The 26,426-nt window shown below is 43.4% G+C and overlaps 1 protein-coding gene across 1 annotated transcript; it reads right to left on the minus strand.

Annotated features, from left to right (window-relative positions):
* Nucleotides 1-174: 174 nt before the first annotated feature.
* On the minus strand, nt 175-24,746 carry CCDC201 (coiled-coil domain containing 201; the record flags this gene model as incomplete). Its single annotated transcript, XM_084618359.1, has 3 exons — nt 175-200; nt 21,154-21,293; nt 24,177-24,746. 2 exons carry the CDS (start codon nt 24,744-24,746, stop codon nt 21,207-21,209), a joined length of 657 nt encoding a protein of 218 aa, XP_084474485.1. The 3' UTR covers nt 175-200; nt 21,154-21,206.
* Between the last annotated feature and the right edge of the window lie 1,680 nt (nt 24,747-26,426).

Below are 26,426 nucleotides of genomic sequence, written 5' to 3' on the forward strand. Positions count from 1 at the left end.
TCAGTTTCTGCTGCTCTTTGATGAAAGTTAAGGGGGGGGCTCTCAGCCATGAGCACTTGCTGTTGTGGGAAAACAATGCTTGTCAAACAGATAGAGAAGAAATGTATCTTTCCTGCATCTCTCAGCCACTTTGCTTCCCCATCTTGTCTCAGATCTCATCTGACAACATTTGTCTTCTCTTTTGCATACAGTGGTTGTCACTAAAATAAAGGAAAAAGAAATCGACCTTTATTGCTGTACCACAGTAAAGTAAATTTATCATGGCATTTGCACTATGTCCTAGATTTGAAATAGCAAATTCTTCAGTAAAGCCAGCTGCTGCAGTGTGTGAAATGGTCTCCTTTTTGTTCTTTAAACTGAATTCCTTTCCCCCTCTGCTCCTGAAAACATGCTGAGATACATTTTGCATGAAAGAAAGTGAAATAAAGATGCATTGTACTGTGAATTGTTTTGCATTGTGTCCTTTGGTCATGTCTTGACATCCCTCATTTACAGCTGGAGGGCTACATTTTCAAAAGTGACTAGTAATCTTAGGTACTCAGCTTGACATATTTTGACGAGGCCTGGTTTTCAGAAAATGCTAAGCACCGATCCTCTGAAAATCTGGTTCCTTTAAGTGTTTTCAGTTGCGTACCCCAAAATCAAAGCACTCTAAATCACTAGTCACTTGCAAAAGTTGTAAGCCAGAATATCTCCAGTGACTTTAAAAGAGTTACTCTGGATTTACATTGATGGAAATAGGAGCAGAATTTGGCCCAAAGCCCTGGTGCAGGAGTTCCATGGTAAAAACACAGCACTTGTGTCTTTTCCACGTCTGATGCTTATTTTCTCATGAGCTTAACATTCTTCTCCACCTGCAAACCTAGCACAGAAAGAGGCTAAGGAATCCCCAGGCAGTCTGCTGGGTGAGGAAAAAGACAATTCTGTGAAATTCTCTTAAATAAAACTAGTTACTGGAAATGATAAAAACCCAAAGATCATATATGTTTTTGCTTTGAAGTGGACTATTTTGCACAGAACTGAGTATAACTACGGACTGTTCAGCATCAGGAATCTCCTGCACATCAAATGACTGGGTAGCACGTATTTTACCAATCCTAATTCCTATCTCAAAGTCCTTGAAGCAAAAGGGGGGCATGGAAAGAGGTGAAGCACTTTCACTACAACAAAGTGCAACCCTTTCTAGACTACATTATTGAGTGGATGGTTTAAAGGAAGAAAATGATAATGCCCCTCCTAGTTGAGCATTACCGACAATAGGTTTGATCTGCCAAATTCTGATTCAAATCTTAATTCTTCCCAAATTCCCTGGTTTCAGGTCCTTGGAGTTTTATTTTTGGTTTATTATGTAGATAAGAGACAGCAGCAAATACCTGAGCCAGATCACAATTTTTTTTCTATTAGTTGGATCTGGGATTTGTTCAGATTCACCTCTAATTAACAAAACCATGAATTATACAGTATCCTGAGGAATTTTTTTTCTACAGTTGCTGGTGCGCATAAAGTTACAGGCCTGCTTCTCCACGGTTTTCCATCTTCTGTGCTCACTTGCACCTCTGCACAGAGAGGGTAAAAGTCTGCTAAACCAGATGTTGCATGGGTTTAAATGACTGCCCCAGGGTCAAGGTGGTGAGGAATCAAGCTTTAGCTATCTTTTACTATGTAAGTAGTTTACTTACTTTAGAACAGAACAAAACTACCTAAGACAGCCGTAATCAATGAAGTGATACTAGGGCAGCTGTTTATGTGTGCTCTGTTTGATGTAATACTACAACTTCCCAACAAAGCCCACATCCCTGACCTTGACATAGCTTTAAAGAACACAAACAGTGCAGATAAGAGTCATAGGATAAAAAAAGTGTTTCCCGTGTAAAATTGTGTTTACTGAAAACTGTTGACAGTAAGTTTTAGGTATTCTTACTAGTGTCATCTTATCTGAGCCACTCATCATGGAACAGCACATGCATCATAGTCTCTGTGTACTTGCATGCAGTCACCAGTCTCTCTGTCATTTCATTCGGTGACCTCATTCTTTTCCCTTAGTCAGCAGAAATTCAGTTGTCTTGTAAAATAATTTCCTGCCATTTCTGTTGGCCGTTCCCCAGGTTGTGGAATCATTGTTATTATTTCCCTCTAGGTGCGATATTGCTCCTGAGTTCTAAGTTTAATATCCTAAACTGGTCCTTGCGCACTAGAGAGCACCAAATAATGTATTCAATCAGCTTAGCCCTTTTTTCTGGTTGCGAAACTTATTCAAGATGATGATTTTTCTCAAATTTATTCATCAAATAATTTCTAGGAATAATTGTTGGTCTGTAGATTGCTCACAAGCAGTTTCTTAAACGTGTCTGAAATTACATCTATTGTTGGTTAATTTTGATTGGATACACAGGTCACATGGTGTTGTTTCTGTACTCAGAATGGATAAGGGTAACTCTTAGGGTATGTCTACACTAAACCTATATTAGGTCAGTTTACAGCCACCACAGTAATTACTGTGATGATGCATGTCCACACAACCCGCCTTGGGTCAGTGGTGCGTGTCCTCACCAGGAGCGCTTCCACCGACTTCAGAGGGGTAGTGTGGGGACCTGAGAGCCTGGTCTCTCAGCTACGCTAGCAGTTCCCTCCCAGGAACGCTAAGTCACATTGGCTCAGCTGCCCCACAGACTCCCAGGTTCCTGGTGGTCTGCCCTTCCGCTCCCTGTTCCCGCTGGGAGTGCACTTCTTGACTCCTTGTTCCCCACCTGGAGCGGGGTCCATTCTCACCCTCGCTTCCAGCTGGGAGTGGGGTCCAGCCACCCAGCTCTCCAGGGAGCAGGGGGTAGCTGGGCTCTAGGTTCCAGCTTTCTTGTCAATTTCACAGATCTTACTGGAGCTGTGAAATTGACAAGAGCGATAACAGCCAGTGTAAGTAACACAGTGTCTACACAAGCACTGGGTTTCCCTAACTACACTGACATAAGCCCTACGACCTCTTGTGGAGATGGAGTTATGATGTCGGTGTAGTAGGGAACTTACATCAGCAGGACAAGACTGTAATATGGACACTGACATAATGAAGTCAGTATAAGCTGCCTTATGTTGACCTAATTGTGGTGTGCAGACCAGGCATGTGAATCAGAGCAAATACTCAAGTTTATGTGTTCAAAATTTGCTTTTCACAAATATTTTCTAGCACTTGCTTAAAATTTGCTGTTTCCATTTACTTTCCAGCAAGTACATTGGTTTGCTAGAATATTTGTAGGCCTGCGGGGGCGGAGCCTGTGGGCAGCATGCAGATCCCCCTGCCCCCCATGCCTAGGCGCCAGAGGGACATGCTGGTCGCTTCCTGGAAACCGCCTGAGGTAAGCGCCACCTGGAGCCTGCATCCCTAACCCCCTCCTGCATCCCAAACCCCTCATCCCTGGCCTCATCCCAGAGCCCCACCCCAGCCGTATCCCTCACCCTCACCCTCTCCCATCCCCAACCCCCTGCCCCACCCCGGAACTCCCTCCCACACTCCAAACCCCTCAGCCCCAGCCCCAAATGCAGAACCCCCTCCTGTACCCCAAACCCTTCATCCCTGGCCCAATGCCAGAGCCCACACCCCCAGCCATAGCCCTGACCCCCTCCTGCACCCCAACCCCTGCCCCAGCCCTAAGCCCCCTCCTACACTCCAAACCCCTCATTCCTAGCCCCACCCCAGATCCCACACCCCCAGCCAGAGCCCTCACTCCATCCCTCACTCTGAACCCCTCATCCCCAGCCTAGAGCGTGCTCTTGCACCCCAAACCCCTTATCCCCGCCCTCACCCCAGAACCCACACCTCCCAGACAGAGCCCTCACCCTTCCCATACCCCAACCCCCTGCCCAAGTCTGGAGCCCCTTCCAAAACTTTGAACCCCTCATTCCTGGCTCCACCCTGGAGCCCACACACACCCTTCACCCCCTCCGGCACCCCAAGCCCCTACCTCAGCATGGTGAAAGTGAGTGAGAATGGAGGAGAGTGAGTGACGGAGGGAGGAGGGATGGAGTGAGGGGGTGGGGCCTCAGGGAAGGGGCAGGGCCTCAGCGCAGGAGTGGGACAGGGGGCAGGGTAAGGGTGTTTGGTATTGTACGATTAAAAAGTTGGCAACCCTACTCCTAAACCACTTTGGCCCAGATGCTCAGTGGAAGTTAGGTGCCTAAATACCATTAAAAACCTGGCTCTTAGGCTCTTTTGAAAATTCCAGTTACTGACCACAAAATGGGGCAAACACAACTCCTAGGCCGCACAACAATGGTCCTGCCTGCCCCTTTCCCATCTAATTCAGAAAGCGGCAGGTGTGGGCAAAAAACAGAGTACTTGCACATTTAAAGAGGAGACATGCAATATGTTTTTCTTTTCTTTTTTTACAAGCACTTGCTTTTCACTTTCTGCAGGAATCCTCCTAGAAGCTGAATTTTAATGTCCAGTGTATCCTCTACTTAAAATTGAATTAAACACAATAATTCACTATTAATTTACTATGTACTGTACATCAATAAATGAATCCATTGACCAATGATGACATCCCATATGCCAAGTTATGGCTGCATGGTGCAGCTAGGGGCATGCCAAAGAAAGGGAGGGCAAGATAGAAGCCTTCCTCTCTGTTTTGATCTCCCAAGCCCTCCCTGTAGCTCTCACAAATGCAGGAAGGCTTCTCTTCAATCCTTTGTGACTTGGAACATTCCAGGGTGGGGCTTAAGGTTCAAAGACTATTTATTAGTATTATTTATTTGTGCTCTGGTAGCATCTAGTGTCCCTGCTCATGGCTTACAACCCCACTGTGCAAGGGGGTGTAAAACCCAGTACAAAGAGACAATCCCTGTCCCAAAGATCTTAAAAATCAAAGTATAAGATGATACTTATGCCCCCAGTTTGACAATTTTAAGCACCCCGTCATAAATATAAAGGGAAGGGTAAACCCCTTTGAAATCCCTCCTGGCCAGGGGAAAGCTCCTCTCACCTGTAAAGGGTTAAGAAGCTAAAGGTAACCTCGCTGGCACCTGACCAAAATGACCAATGAGGAGACAAGATACTTTCAAAAGCTGGGAGGAGGGAGAGAAACAAAGGGTCTGTGTGTCTGTCTGTATTTTTTTTTTTTCTGCTGGGGATAGACCAGGAATGGAGTCTTAGAACTTTTAGTAAGTAATCTAGCTAGGTATGTGTTAGATTATGATTTCTTTAAATGGCTGAGAAAAGAATTGTGCTGAATAGAAAAACTATTTCTGTCTGTGTATCTTTTTTGTAACTTAAGGTTTTGCCTAGAGGGGTTCTCTATGTTTTTGAATCTAATTACCCTGTAAGATATCTACCATCCTGATTTTACAGGGGGGATTTCTTTATTTCTATTTACTTCTATTTTTATTAAAAGTCTTCTTGTAAGAAAACTGAATGCTTTTTCATTGTTCTCAGATCCAAGGGTTTGGGTCTGTGGTCACCTATGCAAATTGGTGAGGCTTTTTATCCAACATTTCCCAGGGGGAAATGCAAGGGGGGGTGCAAGTGTTGGGAGGATTGTTCATTGTTCTTAAGATCCAAGGGTCTGGGTCTGTAGTCACCTAGGCAAATTGGTGAGGCTTTTTACCAAACCTTGTCCAGGAAGTGGGGTGCAAGGTTTTGGGAAGTATTTTTGGGGGAAAGACGCGTCCAAACAGCTCTTCCCCAGTAACCAGTATTAGTTTGGTGGTGGTAGCGGCCAATCCAAGGACGACGGGGGGAATATTTTATACCTTGGGGAAGTTTTGACCTAAGCTGGTAAAGATAAGCTTAGGAGGTTTTTCATGCAGGTCCCCACATCTGTACCCTAGAGTTCAGAGTGGGGGAGGAACCTTGACAACCCCCCAGATTATCTGGTAACATAACAATCTTCATCTGTTCTGGAACATAGAATGGCAGCTGCCTCTGCCACTACTCCTGCTGCAGGCATTTATTTAAAATTGCAGTGAACAGAAAAATGAATGATATCTCCTTTCAGTTACAGGGTTACATACCTCAGCAGGGCCCTATACTAAGAGTAATTTGTATAGGCAGACCATTTCCAGTCACAAAATGGGAACATACCATGACACTGCCTTTTCTACCCTCCTCTGGCACAAAGAAACTCTCAACAATGAGAGCAGAGCTCATCTGTGTGGAAAAGAAAACTTTCTCTGGGGCTGGTCAAAACTGCGGCATGAACTCCCCCTAGGAACTAAGGACCATCACAAAGGGACCATCACAAAGGACCATCACTAAGGACCATCAGTTCTGCTCCAAGTGCAAAGCGCATTTCTTTGACCTTTCCTTCTCTCACATAAACACATAGCAACAGGTATATTTAAAAAAAGCCAACACCTACCAAAACAAAACACTCCATTGCACATGCCTCTTCTCTTAGGCAGAAGATGAAGGAACAAACAACACATGACAGATGTGTAGTTACATCTCTCAATGCACTACTGGAATGCACTCAGCTACTCCTAGTGGTGAGTGTGGTATAAAAGCCTATATAGACTAGAATAGAGTGTACATGGGAGTCCCTATGGGAGAGCATTTAAATGGGAAGGAATGATGCACCTATTTATTTTTATTTCCTAAACCAAAATTTCCAGTCCTTTGATGAAACAAAATGACAGAGGTCCAGATCCTCAAAGATAGTTAGGTGCCTAGCTGTCATACAAATCAATGGGAATTAGGCACCTAAATACCATTGGAAGTCTGGGCCAGCTGCAAAATATGATGACCTGCTTCACAGTTCATTGGCGTCAAGAAGGTACGCTTTTTGCCTTCAGGATCTCAGTTCAAATACACCCCAAGGTTGGTAGTGACTGAAAGATTTCTGCTAGCTGACCTAGATCCCTTAGTACAGTGATACTTAGACTGTGGCTCATGAGCAGCAAATGGCTCTTTAATGCCTCTCCTGTGGCCCTCTGCAGCACATGATATGAAAACACTGTGTGACTTAATTATTAACCCCTCAGGATGCTTTTACTATGTTATGAACCAATTAAGTTATCAACTTGCACTAAGTTATTAACTTATTTGCTATGAGAATAATATACTAAACATTTCCCCTGTCATATTGTTTAACTATGAATATCTAGCACTATAGTAAAAGATTCAGAGTAGCAGCCGTGTTAGTCTGTATTCGCAAAAAGAAAAGGAGGACTAGTGGCACCTTAGAGACTAACCAATTTATTTGAGCATAAGCTTTCGTGAGCTACTGCTCACTTCATTGCATCTGATGAAGTGAGCTGTAGCTCACAAAAGCTTATGCTCAAATAAATTGGATAGTCTCTAAGGTGCCACTAGTCCTCCTTTTCTTTTTATAGTAAAGGAAACCGTTAATTCACACTGCTGTGGCTCTTTTAGGTCATACTGATGGCTAATTTGGGTCCTGCGCAATGGAGGTCTGGGTATCACTGCCTTAGTATGAAATGATTTTCTAGCCTCATGTTGCGTTCCTGGTGAACAAGTATCCAGATCATAAACAAAGCATCACAACTAGCACAGTTGTTAGCAGCCTAGTAGAAGCTAAGGCTATGGCTACACTGCGCACCTCTTAGCGACACAGCTGTGCCACTTTAGCCGTGCCGCTAAAAGATGCATGGTGTAGCCGCTCTTTGTCAGCAGGTGAGAGGTCTCCTGCCGACAAAGAAATTCCACCCCCAGCAAGAGGCGGTTGCTTTGTTGGCAGAAGAGCTCTCCCGCTGACAAAGCACTGTTCACACCGGTGCTTTTCATTGGTAAAACTTTTGTCGTGCGGGTGGCTGTTTTTTAAACACCTCTGAACGACACAAGTTTTACCGACGGAAGTCCAGTGTAGACAAAGCCTAAGCTACTCTCTCTCCAGGCCGGCCAACAGCAATTCCGAGCCCCAGGGCAGAACAGTCAATGCCTCCCTAGAAAGGGAAAGCTGAGGTTTACAACGCTACGTTTTATCCTATTGCTAACACATTCAAGCCCACTATGCGTAAGCTGTGGCATTACTTGATCTAGGAAACTTTTTTTTCTAGTTACAGCACGAGTATTAAACAAATTGTGAGCCTAAATATAAGCTGTATGACTTGTTATTTTGAATTATATAGTTAAATTAAATAAATACATTATGGAATGACATTAATTAATATATAAAACATTGAAAGAAGCACAAAGTAAGAAAACATCTGAAGTATCAAGTAGGCTAATTAAACACCTAATCATGATTCATGTGTAGTCTAAAGACAAGGGGAAAAAACCCTGATATACAAGGTGCAACTGAATATGACCAACAAAGTTAAAATACACAATATAAGAATTGCGCTGCTGGTGCTGTGGGACATCAACACCCAGATAAGGAGACGGCAGCCTTGGTGCGCCATATCTACCGGGAGATCTCCAAGGAGGCGGCCAGTGGTGGAGGCAGAGGGAAACCCCATGCCTCATTCCCTGGCTGAGCGGTGGAGGAGGCCCCTCATCCTGTGCTCCTGATAGCGGCTCGTCAGCCGGCATTAGCGGCTGCGAAGCGGGGGCTAGCCTGAGCTGCCTCTTGGCAAACTTGGGGCAGCTCGATCGGTCGGGCGAACTTGCTGGCTTGTGTTGCCTCCTTGGGAAGGAATTCTGGAAGCACAGAGGGAGCTTGTGCCTCTTTAAAATCTCCCTGGGCCCTTAGCCCTGCAGCCGGAGAGCCAGCATGGCACAGCGGCTCCCCAGCAGCCGGAGGAGGCCGTTCCCCAGCTCTGCGGTGCCCCAGGCTGCTGTTGCGGATGCTCCGGCAGCCCAGCAGGGTGCAGCAGCGCTCTGGCAAACTGTTCCTGTCACAATGAGGGGCGGCACTCGGGACAGAGCAGCAGCAGCAGGAAACCGGATTTTCTTTTTTTTTATTCTTAATTTTTATTGAACAAACACGTATCTACCCCATCCACCTGGGCCCTTTTAAATCACTGGGCCCCTGGGCAATTAACCCCTTTGTCCCCTCCAGCTGTGGCCTGCCTCTCTCGCTAGGGGCACTGTTAGCTGTCAGGACAGAGGCACATGGACTAGGTAGTGTAGAGCAGCTTGGCTGTTGCCACCTGGGTAGTAAATATTGAGTACACAGAACGTGGCCTTGAGCCTCATGGACTGTCATTCCAAAGCCCTTTGCAAGTGCTTCATTTGTATTTTTTTTAAAGTTTGAAATTCTATGCAGGTCAAACAAACACATTCATCCCTGAGTTATTTTCACAATTTAAACCCAGTAGCTCTTTCAAACACACATTAAAGCGTCCTCTTCAAATTATGGCTTTGAATAGTAATAGAAGGAGAATTGTTTAACTTAAAATAAAGTCAGAGTCCACACTGTGGGCCAGACGCTGCCAACGTTGTAGAAGGCCCCCCGGTCTGAGCTGGGGGAAAGACATATAGAAACTATATGGGAAGTCTCGACACCCTGGTGCACAATGAGGCAGTACAGTGCATCTCTCCATGGTGAGGATAGGCTATAAGATGACTTGAGCATCTCCTTTGCTGCATTGATTTACTGTCCCTTGTACAGTAGGGTGATTAGGAGCACAGGAACTGCCCTACCAAATCAGTCCAGTGCTCTGGGTGATCTGATGTCCTGGCTCAGACTGTGGACAACACTTTATGCTTTAAAAGAAGGTGCAAGAAGCACCTTAATGGACAGCTTCCTGCCCACAGGGAAAGTTTCTTCCGAGCCCCATCAGTTCATAGTTAATTTATGCTGCTCTGCAATGTGTCAGAATGACTTCTTGGAGACCTGAAGAAGAGCTCTGTGTAAACTTGAAAGCTTGTCTCTGTCACCAACAGAAGCTGTTCCAATAAAAGTTATTACCTCACCCACTCGGTCTAGCTTGTATGCATTGAATGCAAGTGAGGATGGTCGCATTCATCATATAAGGCTGGGATTTTCAAAGGAGCCTAAGGGGAGTACATGACCAGCTCCCGTTGAAATTCAATGGGATTTGAGCACCTAAGTCCCTCAGGCCCTTTTCTGAATGCTGTTAAACTCTTTGCCTCAGTGATACCTTTTTGCGGTGAGTCCTACAGGCTAATTATGTGTTTGTTTCCTTACAGTTTTAAACGTGTTGCCTTTCAATACCATTGACTATCATGTTCTTGTATTAGGAGAAACGGTAACTAGGAGTGCAGGATTTATCTTCCCTACACGATTTATTATTTTGTGAAGTTGTGGTATGTCTCCTCAGATCCATCTTCTTGCTAAACTCACCAGACCCCAATTTTCTAAGCCTCTTCTCGGACAGAAATCGATCTGTGCCTTTGGTCACTTTTGTCACCTGTCTCTGGACACCTTCCAGTGCAGCCATATCATTCTGTGAGATTGCAGCCACTATTACAACTCCAGGGCATAGGCCAGAGAGCCCATTTCCTCTGGGTCCCATGGAGATCCCTTGAACAAAGCCCATTTACTCAGGCTGTGCACAGGGGACTAGAATTTTTGCAGTATGTATTTTCAGATTCATGGTCTTCTATTTCATTAGCTCAGTTTTATTAAAATCAGAATCTGAACCCTGATCTTTGTCTAGTAGATCAAAATTAATTATTCCTGTTTCCCATCTTAAGCTCTAACACCATAACACATTTGCTTGGGGTAGGGAAGCACTCAGATTTGCAGGGGTTAACCCAACCTGTTAATAAATCAAAATCACACTGGAGTCCAGACTAAATGTCACACGAATATTTGCCTGCCCCACCGTATAAATAATCTGAGCCATCAGGCACAGAGATCACATTGAGTTACTGGATACAAAAAGAATCAATATCATTAATGTATAATGAAACAAAACAGAAGGCTAAGATTAGATTGTTGAGCTACTTCGCTAAAGATGAAAGCAGAGTGCCCTCTTTTACAAACAGCTATTTGACTGCTTTCAGTAAATGAGCACTCTTTCGCCCCCTGTGACTGAAGCATGACATGTAACCTTTGGTACAGGAAAATAACAAGATTTTAGTGACCTAAAATCAGTGACTTAGGGCCAGCTTTTCAATGGTATTTAAGCACCTAATGATGAAGACAGGCACCTAGTAGGATTTTCAAAAGCAGATTCACAAAGGAGAGCCTTGCATGCATTACTTGAGTATTCATGGAGGTGGGACTGGAATATGGGTCTCCCAGATGAGTGCCCCTAACCACTAGGCACTAGTGTCATGCTCACGTTCTCTCTGGACCAATGCCAATTGTAAGTATTCCATACAAATAGCAGTTAGGTAGCTAAGTCCCTTCGTGGCTCTGCTGCTAGGTGTTAAATCTGGCCCCTAGTGACCAGTTAGTGGTGGTTTTATGCCCTGAAGTGTGAGTTTAAAAAAACAAATGTTTTAAACCTATTTAATTTAACTGTAGATATTCTCATTCCATAATATAAATGTCTAATCTTTTTCTGAATCTTACAAATTCCTTGGCTTCGATGATATGTAGTGGCACTGAGGTCCACACATTAATTATGCACTGTACAAACAGTATTATATCAGTTTTAAAACTGACTTCTTTAAAAACGTCTTTCAATTTCATTGATTGTCTCCTTGGTCTTCTATTATAAGACATAAGAGTGTCTGATTTATCTTTTTTCTAATTATTCATTATTTTCTATACCTCTATCATGTCCCCTTGAAACTAAGCAGTCCCATTCTTTTCATTTTCATGTCACATGGAAATATTTTTTCCTTCTTCTGTTTTTTGGGGTTTTTTTTTTTGCTTTGTTTTTTTTTGCCACCTGTCCCTGAATCCCCACTCATTCAGTGACATCTTTTTTAGCTATAGGGTGGCCAGAATTGGCCACAGTATTCCAGGTCAGGCCATACTCCTGATTTGTATAAGGGCATCATAACTTTGTGGTATCATTTTCTATTCCATCCTTTATGCAGCCTAACTTTTTCTTTGCTTTTTTTGGACCATCCGTGCACCCTGAGCTGAGGATTTCATTGAGCTACATTGTGTCATTCAAGGCTTTTTTTTTTTTTTGAGCAGTCACAGTTAACATAGCTCCCCAACCATGTTTAAGAGTTCAAATTATTCCTCCTATTGTGCTTTACCTCCCATTTGGCACCAATGAAATCAGCAGTCACCATATTGCCTGTTTTTGTGAGACTCCTTTTTAAAGACAGTCAAACATTTGCTATGCACTAGTCTCCCTGCATAGTTACTTGTGAGGAACATTCTGTTTGACCTACTTGCCAATTTGATCATGCAGTTAATTGATCAATGATCTATTAGCTGGTAATTACACATCTAAACCTACTTTATCTATGTTTTGTACTTTTTCCTGGCAAAAGATGCATCAGTTTGAATGTTTAAATAAGTCTCAACCTTCATGTGAGGTGGTCCTGAACTGTTTTGTTTTCCAAGGGAATTTTGATAGCAATATTGCTCAATCCTTAGTTTATTTGTTCCCAACTTACTGTATCTGAACTCATGTGACTCCCCTCTCCCATTCCAGGGAGTTGGATCATCCTTTTTCAGGGGGACACACACTTATGTTTCTCTCAAGGTCACATGCAAGTTTTCTACTTTCGCAGCTGCCATGTTTTTCTTGCATCATTTAGATGTCCTAAGGCAGCAGCCAGTGGGTAAGTGGCACATAAGCAATCTAAAGAGACAGGACTGCAAGAAGATAAACAGACATAAGCAAAGACCTTGTAGAAGAGGAGCTGGAAGAAGTAGAGAGCCAGGATGGGGCAGGAGGCGAGGATGGGAATAGAAAGAGCTGAAAAGATAGTGGCAGTTAAAGAACATATGAAGAGATAGAAGAGACAGGGGTGCTTCTGAGAGTAATCAAAAGAAAAAAATTCTGTTGAGACTGATTTTAGGTCACTCAGCTACTTTATTGGATTGAACAGAGGAAGAGCCCAATTTGCTGCTTGCAATTCTATTGACTTCAGTGGATTTGCAGTTGTTTATGGGGTGAATCTGGCTTACTCTCTTGTCTTTCTTTCAGTCAGTTAGCCTTATAGCTCTGTGACAGTCAGTGGGTGGAATTTTGAAAAACAACTTATGCCCAGCTCCTCAAAGATATTTAGGTTCCTCTCTGCTGCTGTAGGCACCTAAGTCCTCCATTTAGATATCACTGACATTTTCAAAACGACTGCTCAGCTGCTGCAAAACACCATAGGTGCCAAAGTCCCAAAGGCAGCTAATTTCCACTGGTTGGCATTCACAAAGCCACCAAAGCACTGAGGATGCTGCCAGCAGGACCCAATCCCCCCAGAGGCAAATTCAGAGTATGCCGAAGACCTGATAGCTGTCAGACCCCACATTAGGAGGGCTAGATGCAGGCCACCTGTAGGTTGTGGGAGGCCCCAGCCCTGTGGTGCATCAGTAGACTGTGGGGGGCACCACAGGTCTTGCACAAACGACACACAAGGGCACAGGGAAACGAAAGGCAAGCATGAGAGTGGTATCGAGCAGGAGACAGAGACATGGTTTCGGCTGCCAAGTCAAGGGCTGTCTAAGCAGCTGACCTGGCTTAGGTGCCTAACTCCATAAGAGGGTTTGTGGCTGAGGATCCTAAGTGGAAGAAGGCACCAATCTCTGGCCTCCCCGTTCAGCTTGTTGGCTTCTGTGAATCCTTTTTTAGGCACCTAATTCTCCACGTGTTGTACGAGGTGCCTGGGCCATTCATTTGGGGCTGTGCAGGGGGTCTAAAAATTAAGATTTGAACGGCTGATCCTCAGTCCCCTTTGTTGAGCTGGTCCTGAGTCACTTTTGAAAATGTTACCCTCTAGCTTCCGTTCTATCAGCTTCTTTTCTTGTTATATGGGAGCCCACAAGAGCTGGCCAACATTTTTCAAGTTTCAAGATTTTGATCTCATTTTGCAATGTCATAATAAATAAAAATAAAAACACAGGGAATAATGTTGAGGAGCTTTCCCTCCCTTTTTCAACCAGCTCTTCAGAGTACAGATACTCCTGAGCTGAGAGAGAGTCTCCAAGTAGAGTGAGAAACTGAATACAAGGGAGATTAGACTGAGGCATTGTCTTCACTAGGAAAAAAGGTGGAATTTTAGTGTGTGATATCTCACATGGTAAAATCCTAGTACGGACAAGGCAGCTGCAGTTTTAACATGTGTTAACAGGTTGAGGTAAACACTCGTAAGCCACCCCAAACATGGCAGCTCCCAGGGGATCTGTGGGCAGTCAGTGCCATCCAAGTGGAAGCCCTGTCTGCTCAGAGCAGTCTTTCCGCTCGTGTCTCAGCCCTGGCAGCGACACAGATTGCATGCATCCATGCTATCAGGGTCCCTCTCTGGCCAGGATTTGCAAGGTGTAAGGCAACATCTGCATTAAATTGAATACAGCCTGGGTCTGTGTGAACACCTCTGGAGGAGGTGGAGGTAACGTTGTGCATCCCTGTTACCACTCTCAGTCTGTCCCTTTCTCTCCTGGCCCTCCCTGAGTCCACCCCATTTCTTCTACATGGACCCTTTAGAGGATCTATGGAGGGAAGTAGAGAGTGGGGTGCCATAAGGCACTTGAACCTCATTTATGCATGGAATGGCTCGTCCATGTGTGATCTCAGGGGGCATGATCTGGTTCTATGGTCCTATGTAATCGTATATACGGACCACAGTTCAGTAATACTGTAATTAATAGGACCACATTGTCCTGCTAGTAATTTGCTACATAGTATTTTGTTTTGTTTTGTTTTTATTGGCTATGAAATTGTACTGTGACTTCAGAGGAAATAATCAATTACTAAGAAAGGTTTTTTTTCCCTCAAATAACATGAATGCATTAAGTGAATCATTAAAAAGAGAAGCTAGACTAAATATGGCAAATTATTTCTTTACCATGAAGATATTTTTAAAAAGATATTTTTAACCTGTCTCTTTAAAATTCTCTCTATATAATAGTGCTCTAGATGTGCACCCAACAGAAGTATTACCAGTTCTTGCACCTCCGATGTGAGTGGCAATTTTGCCATTGCTTTCAGTGGAAGCAATATCAGTCTCCTATGCTTAAAGTGAATTCAATCTACGGCATTTGTTTTCAAGTAACCCACTTCTATAGAGTCTTTGTTGTATTTTGCACTTCTCCATCCAACATCCTGCTTAGTCACCATCGCAGGTAGATTGTGTAACAAATGAACTGAAAAACAATGTTTGGGTCAAGGTCACCATTTAACTTCTAAAGGAAAAATATTGTAATGAGGGGGAACCCTCCAAGGGGAGGTTGTTCCAAACTTCAGAAAAACACATCCCTTGTCACGTTTGAAAGGCAGCCAGATAGCATGATGCAAGAACCTGTTCAAACTCTCGTTTTCACTTGAGTCCTATGAAAGGCACTTTTCAGACTCCTGTGCAAAGAGATGAGGCCCAATGTCTACCGTTCAAAGGTGCTTACGGGAGATAGCCCCTTCCCCACACTTACTGACTTTAGGCCCTTTTGGAAATGCCATCCCAAATTTTCAAACCTCATTGTCTAAAGTTAGGCCCCTAAATCCACATTTAGGCACCCAACTAAAGAAGGCTTATATTGAAAGGTGCTGGGCACCTGCAGCTTCCATTGACTTCAGTTGGATTTGTGGGTGCTTAGCCGCGCCGACAAGCAGGGTTTTTGTTATGCACCAGGCCCTGCCATAGTGCAAATAAATAAATAATAATATGCAAAAAGAACCTTTTTCACAATGTGTAAAGCAAGGAGCAGAACAAACCAGCAATTCACCTTTGCTGCCACTAGAGGATGAAAATTATAACACTGAAATGCTATGTTGCTGGTTCCTCTGGCTACTCTGGACCTGCATGCTACGGAGGAGAAACAACTAAAAGATCTGGTATTTAGCTCAAATCATAAAGTGAAATCCTAAATCCCTGTAACCAAAAGAAATGTTGGGTTGTTTTTCCTTGGATATTGTACTCAAATATACAGTTGTTTAATAATAAATTAGTCGGTACATAGCCTTTTCTTTTAAAATAGTTGAACTGATAAGACACTGAAATAGCTCTTTGGGCAGTGACTATTCTTGACTATAGGGCCATAGGCTGCCTAGCACAATGGGGGTCTTGACCTGGTTGAGATCTCCTCATGCTATCTCCACATAGATCAGAATTAACAATAATACTGTTATCACGCACCGTTCCCTGTCAGCGTCTCAAACTTTGCTGAAATTCAGTTTCCTTTGATGAGACTTTTAAGTGAGAGACTAAAAGGGGCGATAATTGAGTGTGACTTTTTTCTAATCCACAGAGACCTGAATTACGACAAGGAAATGCTTTAATTGTTACCATTTATCATTTCATAGTCATAATTCAGATAATTTAGACTATCCAATTGTACTTAAAATAAGAAAAAAATCCATGGATAAATCAAATGCTTTTTCTCACATGGAGAAGAAAATGAAAGTGACATGCAACATTTTGGAAAGGACAAGTATAAAGGGTTAGTTCTTTCTGTCTGCTGCAGTTTCAGGAAGAATACAGACTCTGTGAGTGAAATTCAGCCCTCACTAATACATGTGCAATCTGCTCCCCCCGTTGAGGAAATTCCAGTGGAGTTCATTAGAATCTTACAGCTGGTCTGTATAGTTGCTTGCTGATCACTGTTGATTTCTACTGAATGTTACTTATTACTTTGTATCATGGTACTGCCTAGAGGGGCTCCACTGTACAAGAGGCTGTATATACATGTAATGTGAGAGTCCTTACTCAAAAGAGCTTACAGTATACATAGATAAAAGAGAGAACAAAGTATTATTAGCCCCATTTTACAGCTGGGAACTTACAAACAGGGAGGTTACATGACTTGGCTAAGCTCACACAAAGCCTGCAGTAGAGCCAACAACTGAACCCAAGTCTCCACCATCACCGTCCCTAGCTTTAGCCACAAGACAACCTTAGCCTCAGTGACTAGTGATTAGATCCACAAAATAACTTAGGTTCCTAAATCTAACATTTCAGCACCACTGTGAACCTCAGACCCCACTACTGCCTAACCCTGGAGGCACTTGAAGTCCCTAGGTGCCTAGATTTGTGCCACTAAAGTCCTCTAGCCACATATGTCCTGATGCTACTGAGCTGCTCAGAGACTTAGCAGGATTCTCAGATTGGGCAATCCCTGCCTATCTCACCTGTGTGGCCTCATCTGGTAGGTACGCTCTGCCCAGTTGTACCAGATTGGGCCCTGCACAAAAGAAAGCCAGGGGTGAGCAGGTCAGAATCTGGGGTGCTTGTGTCCTGTTATGCTCAACGGACCAGAGGTCAGAGCACTCCTTTGGGTTGTTGGAAAACCAGGTTCAAATCCCCCCTGGTTGATTTGGAGCAGGAACTTGAAGCTGACTTTCCTACCTGCAAGAGAAATGCACTAACCACTCTGCCATAGATAGAGTCACTCTCTTACTTTTTTGCTCTCTGGGCCAATGAGCATTTGTTTATTTCCTACAAAGTGGAACAGCTTCACCAGGAGAGACTGAGAGAGAGCCTTCACACAATAGCTTGGTGGTGGTCAGGGCACTCTCCTGGGAGCTGCGAGACTTTGGTTCAGGTCCCTGCTCCAAATAAGGCAGATTAGGGGATTTGAAAACAGATCTTCTGCATTCCGGGATAGTGTCTTAACCACAAGCATAGTGGCTCTAAGGAGTGGTGAGGAAGGCTGACCAGTCTGAGGCACCTAGCTCCAGGAGAGGACTCATGACTGCGAACCCTGAGTGAAGGGAGGTGCCTCCCTTTGCCTGGAGTCAGACACCTATCTGAGTCCTGCCCCATCCCTTTCCTCAGGCAGCTCCCCACTCAGTTGCTGGCCTCCCTTTCTTAGACAACTAATTCTCCCCATGCAATTCATAGGGAGCCTGGGCACCTAACTTGGGCTGCAAATTTCACTGGGCAGCAGGGTACCTAGAAGTTAGGCACTGCAACATCTAATTCCCCTTTGTGTATCTAGCCCCAGGAGACTAGAAGATCCATTGTTGTGTTCCAAACCCTAACTGCCAAGAGGAATAGGACCAGACAGCCCTTCCCACTATTAAAGATTAATTAGGAAGCTCTTGCTATTAGTTCCTGGGTGAAACTCTCCAGGACAGGCACTAGATTAATCTCAGTGGAGTGTCTTCTTTGGAGTACACGCTCCTTGGAAGTGTGATGGAGCCTGGGCGTGGTGGCCATCAGGTCATGATCCAAGGCATATTCACTTGGTTTAGTATGTAGTTAATTGTCCGGTGCTTGTTTGTTTGTCCACGCTACTTTAGCTCTTGATCAGGCCTCCCCAGGTTTCCACTTGCAAAAAGGGAATCCCTCCCTGGACGAAGTAGAATCACGGCTATTTCTGGGAGGAATTAGGAGTAGCTGCATAGTCCTCGTTCCCCAGCAATCCCCCTGGAATCATAGGCAACTGGGCAGCTGCAGTCATAGGCGCCGACTCCGTGGGTCCTCCAGGGAAGGTGAGTGCTTAGCACCCACAGGCAGCCCCCACATCAGCGCCTTCCAGTCCCTCCCTCCCCTCCAGCACCTCCCGTGGCCCTGCTGGTCAGTGCCTCCCCCTCAGCACCTCCCACCCACCGCGATCAGCTGTTCCACGGAGTGCAGAAGATGCTGAAGGGGAACAGTAAGGGTGGGGCACACCCAGGGGAGGGAGGTGGAATGGAGCAGGAAGAGGCAGGGTGGGAGTGGGCCCTGGGGGAAGGGGTGGAGTGGGGGCTGGGCCTGGGGCAGAGTCAGAGGGGAGCACCCAGCCGGCACAGTAGAAAGTCAACACCTAAAGCTGCAATAATTTGCGCCAGAGACAGAATTAGGAGCAGGCAGCTAGAAGGATGGTATAAACTCCCCTATTCCTGGGCTCAGTACAAATTGGTTTGATCTCTGCAAGCTCAATTCCAGCCTCCTTGTGCATGTGTGTTAGGATACAGTTGTTAATTACATGGTCACGTTATTTTTTTCCATAGGACCTATCTTGTCTCTTCCCCACTCCAAACTCCTGGTGTCAGTTGTATTTTCCTCACCTAGCCAAGCCCACTCTTCAGGGCTCTCATCCCAGTCTCCTTGTCCATTACATCCTAGTCTCTTCCCTTCAGACTCCTAGTCCCACTGTCCTTGCCCGGCCATTACCAGTTCCCTCTCACAACTCCTGCCCCAGCATCCTTGCCCAGGCAGTCCCAGTCCCCCACTTCCATCTCCTTATCCAATCTCTCTCTTCACCCTCGCCTCCAATCAGTCCCCCCACACCCTTCCCCATTGGCTCACACTCCCAATCTTCCTCCTGGGGCAGGGGCTCTTTGTCCAGTCTCCGTGTCTGCACACACCCCTTCCTAGCTCCCTTGTCCAAGTCTCTTCATTCACCCAGTCCCAGTTCTCCCACTTGAGGAAGTTGGCTCCTCATCAGATCGATCTTGTCCCCTCTCTCCCTTGATCTCCATCCCAGTCGCCTTCCCAACCAGTTCAAATCTCCCCAGCCACTCCTCATCTGCTCTCAGTTTCATCCACACCTACTGGCTTCCTTCCTTCCCAGCTCCCAGATTCTGCCCCAATCCCCCACCACAGGATACTTGTCCTAGTGAATGCCCCAGACGGACACCAGTCCAGCTTCTTCATGCTGCCTGGGACCGGGAGTAGGGGAGTTTGGGGGGGAGGGAAAGGGAGAGAGAGAGTTCATTGGGAGCACAGGAGAGACAGGCTTTCTGCTCTCAGTTCCACTTCTGTGACTGGATGTGGCACAGCCTGCAATCATTTCAGAGCTGCAATTGCAGGGGAAGCGCAGCTTAGGCCCAGGTTGGAGCATGCCCAGTGCAGACAGAATTTAGTGGCTAAAATTTAAGAGGTTGCCATTGAGCATGTGCAAACTGCCATTTTGCAAATACTTATAACTTGACTGAATTTTCACAGGCACATTCCCCTCCGCACTTTTGTCAAATCTCTCCTCTAACATGAGGGCAGCAGAACTTTTCCAAGAAATACTTTAACATAGGGAAAACAGCATAGTTTGCCCTAGCTTTGTTTTTGGAAATGGGTGAAGCATTTTGGCTGAAACGTCCACAAATATTCTGCCTGAGGTAGACATACTACCTGTAGAATTTCAAACCAAACAGTTAAAAATTGGCAAAGTTATAAGCAACTGAAAACGGGGTCTTAGAATGGGACTGTCAGGCAACTTTAGTAACGCGTAGTGCTACCAGCCTCACCCCTAATAATGGCATTATAAACTGTTGGTTGGGACCAGAGGTGTATTAGGTGGTTTATAATGGCATTATATTCTCTACATTACTTAGTGGCCCATTATTAACATAGTGGAACGTCTGCAGTGAATTAAACAGACATTTCAGTGGTGTCTTTCAAAACAGGTTGATTTTTTTTCTGGGTACCGTAGTTCCAGTGAGCACCCAGAACAGCAGGAAGTGCTTGGGGCAAGTAGCAACGCGGGAAGAGTCAGTCAGTGCTATGTGGTGCACTTAGCAGAATATTAAGGGCTAGAGCAAGTTCAGTTAGAATCAAGCCTTCCAAACAGACTGTAATTAATTAATAATCTCCAGAGGCTGTCCTCCCTCCTTTGTGTGCCTCTTGCAATTTCCTCAGATCCCCAGCCAACAGCAAGAATGCTCCTGATTGCATCAGCATTGATTACTCTAGAGATGAAGAAATTCTTCTCTGGCTAACAAGTTGATATTGCAAGCAGCTTGGTGAAGCAGTTACTCATGTTATTTAGTCTACATCCATAGCCTAAATCTTCTTGGACTATGTCTACACCACAAATTACGTTGGTATAATTTACATCGCTCAGGGGTGTGAATAATCCACACCCCTAAGCGAAATAAATTATACTGACCTAAGCGCTGGCATGGACAGCACTATGTTGGCAGGAGAGGCAGGAATTATTAAGCCAAGAGGAGAGCTTTCTCCTGTTGTCTTAGAGCATCTTCACCAGCAGCCCTACGGTGATGCAGCTGCACCACAGTAGTGTAGACATAGCCTTAGATATTACATGAAGAAACGTGGGTCCTCACAAGGTGAAGTATAACCCTTATGGGGGCAGTTTTCCACCCCCTGGACCTGCTCTTAAGCTGGTGTAAGTGACCTGGGAATCTACTGAGGATCTGCCCCCTTGGCATCGGGCCTCTTAATGCTCTGGAGGTTCCTTATTTAAAAAATTTGCTACAGGTTTGCTTTAATTCCGTCCTTTCCTTCCCCCCACTCGCCCCATTTGCCACACAGTTACAGCAGACCCAACAGCCAAATCTATAGTTTAATGGAACCTCTTTTTCCAGTTGTACAGCGTGCAGCAACACTCATTTGGGAATTCATTACATCAAATTTCTTCAATTGTCAGCTCATGTCTCGTTGCCTCTTCGATATTTTTAAGTTGACGTAATTCCCATTCTTGCTGTTTTGCTTCCTATTTTAAAGAGAAAAAAGTTTAGCTTAGCAAACTGTTCTGTACAACCAACACAACAGGACTTTCTTCTGCAATTAACAAACAAACCAAACATCTGCTCTATTTAGTAAAAGCCTGATTCTTCTTCCACACTACCTTACACAGCAGTTTTACTACACTAATGGTAATAGTTACTATGGATTTACACCAGTGTAACACCTATCAGAAGTTAATGCTGAGTCTCAGCAAATCGAGAGGCTGATCCAAAGCCCATGGAAGTTAATAGAAGGACTCTACTTTGTGACAGCCAGTAGACGAAATTGCAGGTGTTGGAGTCTACACTTAGTGGAAAACCTGGAGAAAGAAATGCATCTTATATAGGCTTTGTCTACACACATTTCCCCAGAATTCAAAGTAGATCTAAGGTTTAACTAAGCCAGATATTTAAACAAATAAATAATGAAAGGTTCCAGTTATTGGATCCTTTCCTACATCAGGTTTAAAGCCAGTTTGAATTGCTGGGAGAGTTTTCCCCTGTGAAGACAAAGGCTATGGGTGTTCCAGAAAGGAGTAGGATTTGACATGTTTTCATTAGAAGCAAATCCCTAGATGAGGGTCTAACTTTAAGCAATGACCTGCAGTGGCTTCATTCATTCATTCTCCAGCTTTCTACAAGCAGTTAAATCTTTTGTTTTGTTCCGTTCCATTGTTCTTTTGGCTTGTTTATAGTTTGATCTTGAAGCATGATAAATGTAATGCTTTGCAAACTCAATTCATGCAGCCTCCAACCAAGAATCTGTTTCTTCATTCTGCATATTTACCAGTTTATCTCTAAAACATAATAATTTTAAAGCATGTTCCCAGAAGAGGTTTATAGAAGACAAATAGTCATTGCAAAATAGAGGCAAAAATATTAATTAATCCACCAAATGTGAGCAAACTTTGCATTAGAACTGGGTGGAAGTTTTCCAACAGAAAATACTTATTTTATTGAAATAGAAACATTTAGATTTTGATTAAGCCTGACGTAACCCAGGCTAGTTTCTGACAGAAACCTGCCTAGTTTCATGACAAGTTATCCACCTGTCTACTTCCCCAGCTCCTTGGCAGCTGTGGTTTCCAAGAAGCATATTTTGTTTTGTTGTTTCCTAAACAAAATATTGTAGAATTTCACTTCAGCAAGAAATTGAAGGGGGGGGGGAGGGGGGAAGATGTTCCAAATCAGGATGAAAAGCAAAACCCTTGACATTTTTCATAGAGAAATTCAGGTTTCCAGTGAGCAATACTTAACATTAATCACTATTAAAAGGACACATATAAATGCAACACAAGTATAACCCTCCTAAAGATTAGAGCTGGTTAAAAAACGGGATGAAGGTTATCTGAGAGTTTTGTAACACTCCCCATTGATGTTCAAATTAAAAAGGGTCAGGGTTTTGAAGTTTCTGGACCAGGTCTATAACTGAACAAAGCATTGGACATACAAAAAACAAACAAAACACACAACAACAAAACCCTCACTTTTAACAGAGAAAATCACCTTCCCCGCAAAAAGCATTTCAAAAATATCCCCCAACTGCTGAATTTCAATTTTTCTCAACAAGCTTTACTAAAATGTTTGTATGGAAAGCCTAGTTATAAGGGAGGCTACTGTGTATGTGCACCATAGCCCTTTTCTGGATGAAACCTGAACTGCTTAAATTGGTGTTGTGGATAAGGCTACGATGTAGTCATGGGTATTTTTAGTAAAAGTCATGGACTGGTCACGGGCAATAAACAAAAATTCAAGGCCCATGACCTTTACTATAAATACCCCTGACTAAATCTTAGCTGGGGAGGCCTTGGGCACCGCTGCTCTGGGGGGCCTCCAGAGAGCTGCTGCTCAGGCGGTCCCTAGGACCAGCCACATCAGCCACTGCTCGGGTAGTCCCTAGGGCCAGCCACACTAGCTGCTGCAGAAGTTATGGAGATCACAGAAAGTCATGGAATCTGTGACTTCCATGACCTCCTTGACAGACACGCAGCCTTAGTCATGAGCCATTTAGTGGTAACAATCCATGGAGAGTCTCCTTTAATTCAAGAGGTAGTGCTTGTTACAGGAGAATGTGGGTTCTATTACTTAACCATTTTTTTGTTTGTGTATTGTCTTCACAGAGATTGAGAGAGTCTCAAATGTATTTTGACAGGTTTCAGAGTAACAGCCATGTTAATCTGTATTCGCAAAAAGAAAAGGAGTACTTGTGGCACCTTAGAGACTAACCAATTTATTTGAGCATAAGTTTTTGTGAGCTACAGCTCACTTCATCGGCTGCTGAGCTGTAGCTCACGAAAGCTTATGCTCAAATAAATTGGTTAGTCTCTAAGGTGCCACAAGTACTCCTTTTCTTTTTTCAAATGTATTTGTTATTTGAAATTAATCACTAATTTCTACAAGCAAATAATTCTTGGGCTGCAAGTTGTTCTATTAAAATGGAATATACATTTTGCAGTTCAAGCTAGCTAGTTAGTTGTTATATATTTGACAGTACATTACACAAGTCAAAGTTGATGCTGTATTTAAATATGGCATTTAAGAGAGTAACACAGGTTATCCAACCAGGGAACTGAAACAGAACCCCATGACTTATGTAACGAACCATCAACATCTAATAAATTGAGTTATATGTTCAAAAATATTATTTGAACTCTGCTGTTGGCAGGTAGCTGAACATATAGGCTACACATTTACTTGGTGAGTGTTTGTGGTAGTAGAGTTCAAGCAAAGAATTTAAATTACACAACTTTTATCAGCAGATTTAAGACTGTCCTGAACTGTCATTGAAAATATTTGGATTCATCCTCCAGATAATGGTAGAATGTCATGCAACTTGATTACCTCAGAAAATGTATGAATAGTGTATTTACCAAAAGTTTTTTTTCAAATTTCCTTTTTCTTCTTTTTCTTACTGAGGGATCTTTTATCCCAGGAATTTCAGTAACCAGCCATGCAAATACACTTTTAGAAGTTACTTTGGCTGTCTTCTTAGATGGTTCAGCAGGGACTTCAGCTGCTGCACTTACTATAGGGGGAACCATTGTCTTGAAGCTTGGCTCTTCACTGGATTCCTCTGAAGCCAACACTGTTGAAAGTCGTCTTCTGGGAACTGCAGCCCAAGAGCTGTGGCTCATCTCTTCACTTGATTCCTCTGGGTCCAATACTGTGGAAAGCTTTCTTGGAAAAGTGACTTGAGAAATGAGCTTGTCAAGGTGCATTAGTTGTTCCTGGGACGATGCTTGTTTCTGGAAGGATGATTTTGGCATTGGAGACCCATAGACTCTCTTACTTATGTTTTGTTCTCTGATAGATTGATTCGTCATATCCACCAGAGATAACATACTTTGGGAGAACATTGAATCCACTGGAGTGCTATGTTTCACTGCTGCCTTTTTCAAAGATCTTTTGACATTTAAGAAAGAATCTTCTTCCACTGACATTTTCTATTTTGGTTATGTGTTTTCAATGCAAAAAAAAAAGAAAAAAAAAAGTTAGTCTTTGAAGGACTATGGAATCGATTACCACGTGTAACATGATAGCACAATAGGAATGAAACAGCCACCATTAGGGCGATTTCATCGTAAAACTCTATCATGTTTATTCTCTACCACAAGTAATGCATTTGTTTGTTTGTTTTTTTAAAAGGGAGATGATAGCAGTTTAAGTCACCCAAGTGCTTTTATTTGTGCTCAGAAGTTACATGGAGTTACTCCTTTTAGAGGACTAGTGCACTGGAAATGTTTGAAGAAATGTCATTTTAAAATGAAAGGAAGGCGCATTAGAAGACTGGTTACTGCACAACTGATATTTATTTAAAAAAGAAAGAAAACTGCATATAAGAGAAGGAGGAACTCTCAGGTGTGGAGCTCTACACTTGGACCTTCATTTATTTAAATATATTTCAGGCTACCTGAAACATTCATTAAAATAATGGTGGTTGGGATAATCAGGTTCCTCCTAGGTCAGTATAGAGAGCTAATAATCCACTTAGATTGCAGTATTTCAGTGATAGGGAATAACTGCTGCATTCCAAGTCAACCAGTGTAGTGTAACCCAATTATAGAAGTGAAACTTCACTATACAAAGGGAGAAAACCCAATAAATTAACAATCTGAGAATATTCTACTCCACTCCACTCTGAGCAAGAGCTCAAAGTCACTGGCAACACTCCCATTGATTTCAGTGGCACAAGATTAGACCACATGCAGCATTTAGCTATGCTCAGATTGACTATAAAGTGATTCCCTGTATTTGAAAATAATTTCTTCTTTTACTCACCTGCCAGGCCCTAACATCAGGATTCTGCAAGATCTGAAGACAACACAAACACCTAAAGAAGAATCAAGAAAGCAGCTCTGGTCTCTGCTTTAGGTGTTCTGGCCAGATCCAGTAGTAGAAATCTGCTCAGGCATAGCCATGTACAATATATGGGCCTTAATAATGCCACAAATGCTTGCAGAGGAGCAAAAAACCTTTGACTTTTTAAGAGAAAAATCTGTCATTTTAAGATGTATTTTTTTAAAGGTCATGCAAGTATTGAGTAACTGTTCTTATAAGTATTGTATTTTATAAACCAGTTCTTTTATAAAATTTGTAGTGTTAACTATTTAAATGGCTGTTTAAACTAAACCAACTAATATCTACACTCCAAACAGAATAGAGCAAAAAGATCTTACACCAACAAACAATCAGTTCTTCTACTGAAGAAGTGGGGCCTGATTCTCTGCTGCCTGCCACTCTTTGCACCTGTGCTAAGTGCTATCATTTGAGTTTAGTAGAGTTTTACACCCATCTTGCACAGGTGTTAAGAGACACAGGATGAGAAGACCTAGAGAATCAGGAAAAACACTTTAAAAAAGCACTAAAACATCCTTTTAAAAATATTTCTCCTCAGGACTTTCATTCAGGTGTATCTTTTAAAAAGAAAATTAATTTCTGCTGCATTGTAATGTAATTTATAGATTAGAAGAGCTGTTTTTTCTTGCCCTATGAAAGCTGTCTGTGGCCACAGATTTTTGTCCTTTAATGAAATCATGACTTTAAAAGAAAATAATCTTTGTTTCTATAGAAGCCCAGTTCAGATAGTTACAGAGCTAGTAGTATTAAGTGGGCTTCTTTTT

Source organism: Lepidochelys olivacea (genome assembly GCF_965140295.1).
Source record: "Lepidochelys olivacea isolate rLepOli2 genome assembly, chromosome: 2".
In the NCBI taxonomy this organism is placed as follows: Eukaryota; Metazoa; Chordata; order Testudines; family Cheloniidae; genus Lepidochelys; species Lepidochelys olivacea.